The sequence below is a fragment of the Dreissena polymorpha genome, chromosome 6, assembly GCF_020536995.1.
Source record: "Dreissena polymorpha isolate Duluth1 chromosome 6, UMN_Dpol_1.0, whole genome shotgun sequence".
NCBI classification, from domain to species: domain Eukaryota; kingdom Metazoa; phylum Mollusca; class Bivalvia; order Myida; family Dreissenidae; genus Dreissena; species Dreissena polymorpha.
In genome coordinates this window covers 3,341,916-3,356,060 of record NC_068360.1, presented here as the reverse complement: position 1 = coordinate 3,356,060, position 14,145 = coordinate 3,341,916, and the positions used below count along the sequence as shown (strand labels likewise).

The window sequence follows — 14,145 nt, the reverse complement described above, 5'->3', positions numbered from 1 at the left end:
ATTTACAATCAAGATTGTTTCCAAACAAGATTGATATATCATTCCAATTGTCATTCTGGAAATGATACATCTGCAGTGTTCATTTCAATTATCATGTGCTCAAAATAATTCAACTCCTCTCCAAAAGCTTACACCTTTTTTCAACTTATATGATAAATTCAAGTACGCCATGACACTAGCATAGTATTCTCCATGTCAAGAGCCATTATATGTTTACCTGAATTAAAAATATTGCAGCAATTAAAATATATGCACTATATACTTTAAAGGCTGTTCTGAAATGATACAGGACACCTAGCTTGATTCCAATTAATGTCGGATACCAGAGACTGACACTAATTATCAAAAACAATACATGCCACTAAATCTCTCCTAAATTTATTGATGTATGTATACAATCATCTCTGGCTGACAACTACTGTTGCTGTTCTGAACTGATACAGGATACCTTGATTCCATGAATGAAAGATGAGAATTATATGCAGTGGAAAACTGCATCAAAGCCCGGTATTTTATATATAAATTATCATAGTTAGCTGCTGCAGGGACCTGCAAAGTTCATGAAAGATACATTAATTGGATCTGACATATTTCAGGGGAAATGCCTTCTTAAAATAAATGAAGTTAATTACCTGTCTAACCTACATCAGTCACTTAGTGACTCATGGAACTGAAGTTTTGGGTGAACATAGCCAGACATCCACGTGCTCCGAGAAAAGGGGGTTTAATGCATGTATGTAAAGTGTCGTCCCAGATTAGCCTGTGCTATTGGCTAATCAGGGACTACACTTTCCACCTAAACTGGATATTTGCTAAGAAGATACTTTTTTAAAACAGAAAATTTCATAAAAGCAGAAAAAGTCTTCCCTGATTAGCCTGTGCGGAGTCCCACTTTTTCCTTTGGGATTCCTCCTTTTTCCTTTGGGACTCCTACTTTTTCCTTATGGATTTCATTTTTTTTTTTGGACTCCTCCTTTTCCCTTTGGGACTCCTACTTTTTCTTTTCGGACTCCTACTTATTCCTTTTGGACACCTAGTTTTTCCTTTTGGTCCAACTTATTCCTTAGGGACTCCTACTTTTTCCCAACAAATAGTCACAGGTTTCCTTTTTAAAAATCATTATAATTATAAGTGTGACCCTGACTCGTGTGATCTATGGAATTGTGCTCTAAAGTAGTACAGAAATCATATTCTTCCTAGCCCCATATTTCCAAATATATGTTACACATGTATGCCTTTCCATGTAACACTGAAAAATCCACTGAACAACATTGGCGTTATTAACCATGACAAGAAATGTTGCTTACCTATATCATCTAATGAAATCTCCATAGCTGAGTCTTTGGAACCTTTACCTGAAAACAACAACAGAAAACATGATGAGAACAGAAAAACAGCAACAAACATCAAAGACAGATTTTAAAACTCACTAAAAAACAAATTTTTACCATCCAAGGGCATGAAACATTTAAATAAACAAGAGGGCCATGATGGCCCTGAATCGCTCACCTGACTAACCTTGCTGCATCAACTTAAATTCTATCAGCCCATATACAATCACAAGCCAGATTTCATTAATTAATACATTCTGACAAAATTTCATTTAGACGTGATGAAAACTTTGACCTCTTTCATCTACACAAGGTTTTACTAGAATTGGCCCGGTGACCTAATTTTTGACCCCAGATGACCCATATACGATCAGGGCTCCCCCTGGCCCAAAAATTTCTGTAACCAACATTTGAGTCAAATGTAATTTTTTGTAGCCAAATTTTAGACACTGTAGCCAAAGTTTTAGCAAAGCATTAGGAACCACCTGTTGTAAGTCTAGGCTAAGGGGTGTAAAAGAAGAAACTACAAAACAAAGCTTTAATATGTTTATTACTATAATCAGCATGTGTGCATAACAAAAATAAACAGTTTACAACAAACCATTTATAGAAGAACATACATCATAACTCAAGCACATGTTCATAAAATAAGCATATGATAAATTTACATAACATGAGCACATGATATTCTACACATACATTTTAGCAGAAGGCCATGATCCACATCATGTGTGCATAACAAAAAAACAACAGTACAACAAAACATTTATAAATATACACACATCATAACTCAAGCACATGTTCATAAAATAAGCACATGATAAATTCACATAACATGAGCACATGATATCCTGAACATACATAATCTGCCTCAACTTCAATCCAGCCCAAATCTTGAAAGCACGTTTGAAATCAAACTTGTCCATTGGTGGGCTGTCTATGGACAAAATCAACAAGTTCTCCAAGTTTTCAATTTTAATAGAATTTCTGAGAGATGTTGAATGTCAATTCCTTTTCTACCAAGCAAATTAACTACATTCTCATATATGCTCTCTGCATTTGCTCTTTGAAGTTCAGCCACACCTAAAAAGTAAGTATGTGGCAAAGCCATTCCAAACTCATCAGTTTCCAAAAGTCTAACATAGGTCAATTAATTTTGCTTTACTGAAGTGTCTGTACTCTCATCATCATGATACTGTACTTGCATGATGTCAGTATCTTCTGGAGAAGATCACTCCTTAGAACATCTGCCATATTTTTTGAAATTCCGACACACTGGAGCTGTGTTCATATGACATATGGCTGTCAACACGAAGGTCATTGAGCTGGGTTGCACCCTGAAACAAGATCTGTTTGTGAAACACAATGTCCCCCTATATGATGTTTGACCTTGTAGGATGACCTTGACCTTGTGAAGGATGACCTTGACCTTTCACCACTCAAAATGTGCAGCTCCATGAGATACACATGCATGCCAAATATCAAGTTGCTATCTTCAATATTGCAAAAGTATTCATAAAATAAGCGATTTGGGCCACATATATTTGACCTCTGACCTTGAAGGATGACCTTGACCTTGACCTTTCACCACTCAAAATGTGCAGCTCCATGAGATGCACATGCATGCCAAATATCAAGTTGCTATCTTCAATATTGCAAAAGTATTTATAAAACAAGCGATTTGGGCCACATATATTTGACCTCTGACCTTGAAGGATGACTTTGACCTTGACCTTTCACCACTCAAAATGTGCAGCTCCATGAGATACACATGCATGCCAAATATCAAGTTGCTATCTTGAATATTGCAAAAGTATTTATAAAATGAGCGATTTTGGCCACATATATTTGACCTCTGACCTTGAAGGATGACCTTGACCTTTCACCACTCCAAATGTGCAGCTTCATGTGATACACATGCATGCCAAATATGAAGTTGCTATCTTCAATATAGCAAAAGTTATTGCAAAATGTTAAAGTTGGCGCAAACAGACAGACCAACAGACCAACAGACAGGGCAAAAACAATATGTCCCCCACTACTATAGTGGGGGCCATAAAAATATTTAAACAAATTTGCATCCTGAAAATATAATTTATGATTTCAAGTATATTTTGCTCAATATTTGTAGCAAACATAAACAAAATCAAATTTTATCACTCAATTTAAAACAAATCAAATTTGTTTTAAAGATGTTTTATTTATATTTTTACCTGCAAGACACACAATCTGTTCAGGTCTGGAACCAGTGATGATGCGAGAGTATGTTGTGCAGCAAATTACACATTAGTCATAGCCGACACTACAGCCGCTTTACTTTTTGATATTGCTGCAGCCTGCGCATTTGTCATTGATGTTTTCAGACTTCAAGATTGTGAGGCCTCTTTGTGATCTGAAATAAACAAAATTAAATATGCTAAATTTCAAAACAAAAAGTTCTTTTTGAAAAGTGTCAATATATATTTATTATGAACATAACAAAATATTATTGTTATTTAGAATATATTATTAATAATATAAAAATTGTTCATGAATATTCATTTTAATATTGATTGTCATTCTTTTTTATTACCTTTTGATTTTTCGTGTTTTGAAATGTTGTCTTTTTTCAACATACTACACCCAAAGTGAATGAATTTGATTTTTGAAAGTTGTATGCATATTTTGCAATACATCGTTTTTGATTTTGCATTATAGGCTAACCACTTGAATTCCGAACGCCAAACATCTTTGAATGATCTATTATCAGATTTGATTTTTTTTTAGACCGTGTCATTAGATTTGTCAGAGTCCAAAGGATGCTTATTGCCTACGGTCGCCATAATAGCAGTCGCAATTTCCGACACTTTCGCCGAAATTGTCAAGGGTTTTATACCCGTTCATCTATCGTCATTCACAATTGTAACACATTTAGCCTTTAATCATTACAAACATTATGAATTTCTCGAAATTAAAATCAATTATCAACTTCTTTACTTACGTTCATTGTGTGACTAAGTTGATAACTCGCTAATAGCTTTTACTCAAATTGAGTGAAATAGGCAGCAATCTTTAATCTTTAATCAGATGTAATTGTTTATAAAAGCTGATAAGATGTACGATTACACCATTGTTTTGTTTTCAGCCATTTTCCTTTGTCTCGATGACCGATTCTGACCGGTGTTAATGCCGACTGCGTATCAATTTTCTGGGTCAATAACACGGCGATGTATTGAAGCACAGTCTACAGCTGAAAGAGTTTATTATCTGGGACGGCATTTGTCAGGAAAAAAATCGTTCGCCGAAAGTTTTCTTCAAACGATTATTTTATTCGCTGAATTTGCTAAATTTGCACCATTGGCGAATCTGGCAAACAGCAGAGGGAGCCCTGTAACGATTCAAAATCAGTTATTATCAGGATGAACATTCTGACCATATTTCATTAAGATCAGATGAAAACTATGACATCTATTGTCTAGACAAGGTATTTTTATGATTTGACCTAGTTACCTAGTTTGTGACCCTAGATGACCCAAATACAATCCCAACCCAGATTTCATCAAGATTAACATTCTGACCAAATTTCATAGAGATTGGATAAAAACTGTGACCTCTGTAGTCTACACAAGGTTTTTCTATTATTTGACCTAGTGACCTAGTGTTTGACCCCAGATGACCCAATTACAATCCCAACCCAGATTTCATCAAGATAAACATTCTGACCAAATTTCATAAAGATTGGATAAAAAACTGTGACCTCTACTGTCTACACAAACAAATTGTTGAAGGACACAATCACACACGTACGCACGCACAACGGACTTCATTACATGTGAGCTAAAAATGTTAAGACATGCCTGTTATCTAATGGCATAAACAAAATACCAAAATGTAAAGACACATTGTGTATTACTTATGGTCATAAACAGATAACAAAACATGAAGTTCTAAATGGCTGCTATCTATGGGCATAAACAATGAAACACATGTAAGGACACATTGTCTGTCACCTATGGGCATAAACACAGTAACACAATGTAAAGACATATTGTCTGCTACATGTCTCTATGAGAATAAACAAAGTAACACATTTTAAAGAAATATCTTTTACCAATGGCCATAAGCAAAGTTACAAAATGTAAACAAGGGCTGTTTGTAAAACATGCATGCCCCCCATATGGGCTGTCTATTGTAGTGGCAGCCATTGTGTGAATACGTTTTTTGTCACTGTGACCTTGACCTTTGACCTAGTGACCTGAAAATCAATAGGGGTCATCTGCGAGTCACAATCAATGTACCTATGAAGTGTCATGATCCTAGGCAAAAGCTTTCTTGAGTTATCATCCGAAAATCATTTTAATATTTCGGGTCACCGTGACATTGACCTTTGACCTTGTGACCTCAAAATCAATAGGGGTCATCTGCAAGTCATGATCAATCTACCTGTGAAGTTTCATGATCCTAGGCATATGAGTTCTTGAGTTATCATCCGAAAACCATTTTACTATTTCGGGTCACCATGACCTTGACCTAGTGACCTGAAAATCAATAGGGGTCATCTGCGAGTCATGATCCTTCTACCCATGAAGTTTCATGATCCTAGGCATATGCATTCTTGAGTTATCATCTGGAAACCATTTTACTATTTCGGGTCTACGTGACCTTGACCTTTGACCTAGTGACCTCAAAATCAATAGGGGTCATCTTCGAGTCATGATCAATCTACCCATGAATTTTCATGATCCTAGGCGTATGCGTTCTTGAGTTATCATTCAAAAACCATTTTATTATTTCTGGTCACCGTGACCTTGACCTTTGACCTAGTGACCTCAAAATCTATAGAGGTCATCTGCGAGTCATGATCAATGTACCTATGAAGTTTCATGATCCTAGGCCCAAGCTTTCTTGAGTTATCGTCTGACAACCACTTGGTGGACGGACCGACAGACCGACCGACCGACGGACATGAGCAAAGCAATATACCCCCTCTTCTTCGAAGGGGGGCATAAGAAATTCTCTGCTACCTATGCTAAGGGCATTAACAGTAATGCAACAGCATGTAAACAACCCAGGAAGCTGACGAACATAAGTGATCAAAAGCTGGTGTGAATTTTCTCATTAGACTATTGAAGTTTTTAAAGCATGCATATACGATTCTTGTGTCAACATTCTTTTTTTTCTAAATCTCAAACCTATGATCCATTAAGAACAAGATGTGTTTGTGAAACACAATGTCCCCCTATATGACGTTTGACCTTGAAGGATGACCTTGACCTTGACCCTTCACCACTCAAAATGTGCAGCTCCATGAGATACACATGCATTTCAAATATAAAATTGCTAGCTTCAATATTGCAGAAGTGACATTACATGAGCAATTTTTACCCATATATTTTACCTTCAAGGATGACCTTGACCTTGACCTTTCACCACTCAAAATGTGCAGCTCCATGAGATACACATGCATGCCAAATATCAAGTTGCTATCTTGAATATTGAAATACTGCAAAAGTGTACATCAAATGAGCGATTTTGACCCATATATTTGACCTTTGACCTTGAAGGATGACCTTGACCTTTCACCACTCAAAATGTGCAGCTCCATGAGATACATATGCATGCCAAATATCAAGTTGCTATCTTCAATATTGCAAAAGTTATTGCAAATGTTAAAGTTGGCGCAAACCAACCAACAGACCAACCAACAGACAGGGCAAAAACAATATGTCCCCCACTACTATAGTGGGTGATTCACAGATTTTTGGGATGCTATGGTGCTGTCATTTACAAGACCAGTACTGCTTGACCTACATATACCTGGCACTTCATTAGTGTGCTTACCAAAGGAGTGGTGTGTGGTTATGAGATTAGAGCCAGAATGACATCTGCTGATGGGCAAAGATAGGCTTTGCTATGTTAATTGCATCCAGGATCTCATGACTTCATGTATTAGTGTGTTTATTTATCACAACTGGTATTTAGCAGAAATACTTTACTTTAAATGAGGGAAAGCCACTGTACTTACATAGTTATAAATATTATTTATCATGCATTAATTGATTTAGTGAAATGGTCTTGTGGGGGATTTGAGGGATTAAAAAAGAAACCTGGAAATGCCAAGAAATATGGTTTATATATTTAGCTTTTTTGTAAACCCATATGTAAATAATTGCGCAATTCTAAGCTCTGTCAGTATGTATATAGCTACATAATGACAATATCTTACAACAATTCCTCCACTCAAACTAAATGTACTCAAGTTTTTTAGCAGAAACAGTTTTTCTTTAGAAAATGATATCTTAATCTCAGCACTCGATGTTAACTATGATCACAAAATTGCAGAAAATGCATGCATCAACTCTGTGAAGTAATTAAGTAGAGACTTTCTAATTATAGATACAGTGGCCATGAACTTGACCCAACTGACCCAAATTAAATCCCATGCTAGCTCTTCAATTATAAGCTACAAATATAAACATAAGATTAATTAAAACACAATGCTTCCATCATAACTCAGGTTATTGAGCGAATCTTTATTTATAGTAACAGTGATCTTGACCTTGACACAGCTAGCCCCGAATACAATATTACGCTAAGTCTTCATTCAAGCTTGCTACATCCAATGTAAAAATTTATCAAGATATGGACATGCAAACTAAAGGCATGAACAACATACATTAATGACCGGAAACCAACTGCTCCACCCCAGCCATATACCAATCTTATAACCATTTTCAACTTGGTTGAAAAACATGGTTAACAAGATTCGACCACTTCGAATGGTGGCTTCATACTCGTCAGATTATGAATTCATTAATAGACAGAAGTAACGGATTTATAAATATTTGGGACAGTAGCAGTGATTTGTTTTTACCAAAATTACTGCCATTTACAGACTGCTTCCCATTAGCCAAAAGCAAAAATTTTCCCCAAAACTCAGGCCAAAATTTCCCAAAAAAAGATGCAGACCTTCTCCAATAAACTTAAAAATTGGTTTATTGAGTTTATTATTCAGGGTTATTATGCTGTAACACTTAAGAACATTAATTTAAAAAATGCAATTAAACACTCATTTTCAATCATAATCAATTTGAATAGTGTTACATATATTTATAATCATATTAATTATTTTTTAATTTTTCCCAACTGCATGGCTTATCCCGCCTTTTTTCCAAATTCAAAAGGCACAGGGTATAAAATGAAGCCACAAAAAATCACTGAGTAGTTTGTTTTGAAATGCATAATTTCTGTATGAGTGCAGAGCTTTTACGAGCTTATAGTCCCCATGTCTACTAGTACAGATATCAGGCACTATATAAGCCCCACATCTATTAAACAAATCCAATTAGCATTAAACATCAGATAATAGATCTGATGCTGGTGATAATCAGATCTATCTATCAAGCAGACAGCTGTTATATTCAGATAGTGGTTTCTATGTGTATTTCACAGTTTATGAGGCCCTTCATGCTGCTTGAGGTTGCATTTTCAGAGGAGACTCAGTCTCTAGGGCACATCTGATAAGGGAGTGCATAGATCAGTATCACAATAAAGTGTAAATGAAATGGGGAAAAGATAACCACTATGTGAGGGAAACTTTCAAAGGGTTACATGTGAAATCCTGATGCACAATTCGTAACCGGCAGAGATTGCACCCCACTTAAAATAACTTTTTTGTTAAATTTATGTGATGGTTTGGACATTTGCTACGTTGGCGCCAAGGAAACAAACTTAGTAGCCAAATCTAGGGGGGTCCGGGGGCATGCCCCCCCCCCCTGGAAATTTTTGGAATATGTTAAACAGTTTTAGGTACATGTGGTATTACTTTTTTCATTTTTTTTTTGTTTTTGAAGAAATGCATGAGAAATTTCTAAATCAGCGTTAGACCGTTATTGCATGCCAAAAACCATAAGACTCACGGCGAAACCGTGAGACTTGACAGGTATGATTTAATATATATAGGTGTTTATTTCTATCCAATACGCCATAGTAGGCACATGAGGACAACATAAATTCACAATAAAATTAACAACAACGTAGGCAAAGCAAAATGCAAAAATAAATAAATAATAAAGATAATAATACACACGCACGCCCATACGCATACACCCACACTCACACACGCGCACACGAATACACCCACTCCCATACACACATGCCCACACTCACAAGTGAACTAAACATACATAAAACGTGCATGGACAACACAATAATCATGAAAACAAGCGGAGAAGCCCATTATGAGTGATAAATAATTATAATAAAAAAATACATTACAAAATAATATTATTCCCATAATTTCTGAAATGAGCTTAAAAGAGGCGATCAAGAAATAATTGCCGATCACAAGTAAACAAAACATACATAATTAGTACATAAACGGATGAGCCTTTAATAGAGGCGATCAAGATATAATTGCCGATCACTCAGAATGAGTATATTAACGCATCATAATTTTCTGTGTACATTGGATACATGAAAACGTAAGAAAGAACAGTATTATGAACACCAGCAAAACATAGATAAGTTACTTTTCATATGAATATTTTAATTACCGGTAAACAGGATAAGCAACTTAAACAATTCGTAATGAAATATGTCAGGCTATAAATGCATGGAAGCTTTAATTTAATGTTAAGTTATACAATTCGTAATGAAATATGTCAAGCTATACATGTATAGGAGCTTTAGTTTAATGTTAAGTTAAACAATTCGTAATGAAATATGTCAGGCTATACATGTATAGGAGATTTAATTTAATGAATGACATTACTTATATAAAGGATTATGGTGTTAATTCTTAACTTTAAAACCAAGAAATGTAAAAGAAGCTAGTTTTCTTAATGTTAGTGCATTTTGTGAATTTATAAGTGCAATACATTTTTGCATGTTAGGTCGTAACCAATACTTTTTATCGATATATTTCTTTCTTAAGTCATTTAATAAAGAACATTCTAAAATAAAATGATATTCGTCATCAAATTTTTGACAATGTGTACATTTTCTTTCATTATAAGGAGTAGCAATGGGTTTATGCCAGCGGCCAGATTCAATTATTAAACGATGAGATGATACTCTGAGTTTAGAAAGAGCAATGCGATGGTTTTCATTTGAGATGCTTGTAAGGTACATTTTTAAATCATTGTTTATGTTAAGATGCCTGTAGAACAAGGCTCGACTAGATTCCGTTAATCGTGAATTCATATCTTGATAAAAACAATCCTTAATTCTTTGTTTGAATAATGACAAGAAAACTTCTTTTTGTCCTACCCCTTGGTGTATCCATACTTCTAAAACCCTAAACTTGACAACAGTTGATGCAACGAAATAACCCAATTTTTTTTAGACGGTGTTAATTCAAAGTCATGTTTCATTATGTTATATATAAGTTTAATATACTTATTTTCTTTGCTTTCTATTATTTTAAACCAGTATTTAACTATTTTAAAATATCTACTTACAATAAGCGAATGTTGCCCTAACTCACAGTAAACAAAATCATTTTGAGTTGCCCTTTTAACACCTAAGATATTTTTACAAAATTGAGTATGAAGACGTTCAATATTTTGTGCTTTATGAAAGCCCCATACTTCGCAACCGTAGTTCAAAATTGGTTTAACGAGTTTATCAAACAATTCTAATTGATGGCTTACTGACTTGGGTTAGCATCCAATGTTGCTCATCTTTTTAGAACCAACATTGTAAAAACTAGGAATATGATCAACGTATGTTCATACTAAAACTATCCTGAACTTGTCAGTTCATAAAAATTGAAGAAATAAATTAAAAAATATAGTTAACTGTAGAACTTTGAAACTGTTTTAAACTGTTTATATACACTGGTTAGATAAGACGTTTCTGATTCTGCATTCACGTCTGCACTATTTGAGACATCCTCCGATCGCGAACCTAACATTTGGTCATTTCGTGAGCTTCCATTATTCTGTCTGCTTTCTTTTCTAAAGAATTGTGTTAATTTCTGTTGCTTGCTTTTTTCTTTTTCGTTCAAAGCATCCATTTTCCCGGAATCTGCAACTCACTTTTTAAATCGTTTTTTCAAGTCGCATAGCGACCGTTAATGGAAGTTACTCTTATCTACTTTTTAAGCCAATCAAAATTGCTGTTTCTTGGGAAATTAGTTTATAGTGGCTATGTCCATTATGCCATAACTCCGCCCATCTTATTAAATGACAATTCCGTACTGGTCGATTCGATAACCTTGAATCGTAACATCTATAGGTCATTACACGGCACGCTTCAGTGATTCAGTAATCACCTAAATCGCAGAGTAACCCAAATGTTCGAAAAAGTTTGGTCGCAGTGTAAAGCGTGACAAATTAAGACATTCGCCATGTGGATTATCCACCTAAGCGGTCATCATTATCCCCTGGGGCCTTTCCGGTAAGGGTGTTATCTGTGTAATCTTATCGATGTTTCTGGCGATTTATACGGCCTGAAAACAGGCATTTAGATTGTGCAGTTGAAAAGCATAGGGTCTAATTTTTCAATCACCAATTTCATGAATATCTTATTTTTAGTCGCCAGCCAGGAATTGTAATCTCCAATGGCGATTTCGGCGATCGGTAACGCTGACGTAGATTTATAGAAAGTTTCAGGCTGTTTCCAGAAGTAGCTAATTACCAGTTCAATTATTTTAAATTTAAAATAGTATTTCTGCAAAAGAAAACAATATTTTGAATCAATTATAAAACAGGCCATTCATGATACAACCAACGTTGGCTGACATGGATCACTAATTGTATAAATGCAACAAGATATACACACGACACTAAATTAAATGATGATAATAATAATAATCATAATAATTACAATATAAAATGAATTAAGTGCAATATAAAATGCTGTGAACCTGTTCCAAAACAACAGCCAAGTCTTTTTTGTTTCCTTTAATGCAATTTTATTTTCTACCATCAGAAGATATGTGTGAAAAAAACTCTCAGACAGACACATCAACTGATAAGCAGACTGGCTTTCACCAAGAGGTATTTGAACTTATAAGGTAACCACTGAGGATCCCAGGAAACAGAACTGGCTTTTTGATAAAATTCCAAGCATTCCGAGCCGAACAATTCAGTAAGGGAGGTTATTGTTTATGAAAATAATATGACTAGGTGTTTTACCAATCAGGTTATTAAAATGTACACAGACAAATCAAATTATCATCAAATCCAAATCAGGTTTTGGCTCACTCTGGTGAAACTCATGCTTACAGGTAAATAATGTGGTAAGGGGTGGTATTCCAGAAGCATTTTAAGTTAAATTTTATTCTTATCCTTAAATTGGGAAATGTTCTTAAGTGTTTTTATTTCAAATTGATCTCAATTGGCATCAAGATATACATTTAAATAACATCATTATGCCATATGTTATTTTAGGATAGCAAAAAAAACTGGTGTCTCTTTATTTAGTAAAGAAATACAAAACATTATAATTTTGAACTTAAGTGAAATTATTTGAGAAATGACTTAAGATGTTTCTGGAATACCACCCCTGAACATTAATAAATAATTCAGTATTACCCACCAAAAATGGAAGTACTGTTGTAAGCATTGCTTATTTGTTTTGGACAAAAATATATAAAACATAGCACTGACTGACATATTTTTCCTGAAATGATGCATAAAAATTATATATCATCCATCTCCATCTAAAACTGCCAGTTGAAAGAGATTCCAATGCCTCCTCCCACCTACATACTGGCAACAATATATGATATCCAACAATACATTCAGGTATCTCATCATTAATTCATTCCTGCTTACACAGTGCCCCGACATAACCGTAGCCTCATATATATGGTACCAACATTGTGACACACAGATATGAGGAATAATATAATGTTCACCACGTCATTACTAAGCCTTATACTACCCATTGCTCTTGAACATTACAATTTTCTTTTCATTTTGGAGACATATATCAAAACATGAGCAGTGAAACAGTGATATTAATCACCATTGTAGCTCTATAAAAAACGATCTTTTGAAAATATCAATTTTAATGAAGATTGTACGAAAATTATTGTAGAAACTGCTAAAAAGATTATCATAACATAATCCAAGAGCCATAACTCTACATAAAAACTATGTCAATTCGGTTGATTATAAAAACTTTTTTCAGAGATATTTAAAGTTTGAAGAAAATTAGAGAGCATGGTTCTTAAAAACTACTTCAACAGGTTGCAAATGCATAGTGTATATGCCAGTGTTCCAGCTAGGCCTAAATTGAAGGGCTGTTCCCAAGGCCCGCCCTGCCCTTTTTATCTGGCACAATTTATAACAAATATTATATTATAATATGCAACAGGGAACATTCCAGATGATATGACCCCTTGCTCAATAGCGCCCTTTTGAGAACAAGAGGGCCTGAAAGGCCCAAAGTCGCTCACCTGAGATTACAAGATATTATTGGGACAAATCTCCTGACCAAGTTTCATGAAGATTGGAAAATAAATGTAACCTCTAGAGTTTTAACAAGGTTTTACTATAGCCATATAAGGAAAAAAGCCCTGCCCCCTGGTGGCCATGTTTTTCAACCAACCAGCATCATTTTCGAACTCATCCAAGATATTATTTGGATGAATCTTCTGACCAAGTTTCATGAAGATCGGACAATAAATGTGGCCTCTAGAGAGTGAACAAGATTTTACTATAGCCATAAGGAAAAATGCCCCGCCCCTTGGCATCCATGTTTTTCAAGCAAACGTTACCATTTTTGAACTCATCCAAGATATCATTGAAATCAATCTAGATCTGACCAAATTACATGAAGATTGGAAAATAAATGTGGCCTCTAGAGTTTTAACAAGGCTTTA

The 14,145-nt window shown here is 34.9% G+C and overlaps 2 protein-coding genes across 2 annotated transcripts in view; one reads left to right on the top strand and one right to left on the bottom strand.

Moving 5' to 3' along the window:
- The window catches only part of LOC127833219 (uncharacterized), a 1,273,891-nt gene that overhangs the window by 584,610 nt on the left and 675,136 nt on the right, over positions 1-14,145 (top strand). The window lies entirely within an intron of this gene.
- Positions 1-14,145, bottom strand: part of LOC127833218 (unconventional myosin-XVI-like) — a 179,130-nt gene that overhangs the window by 27,732 nt on the left and 137,253 nt on the right. The window contains exon 39 of the mRNA XM_052358375.1: positions 1,308-1,355. Coding sequence (XP_052214335.1) covers positions 1,308-1,355 — 48 coding nt within the window. The remainder of the gene's footprint in view (positions 1-1,307; positions 1,356-14,145) is intronic.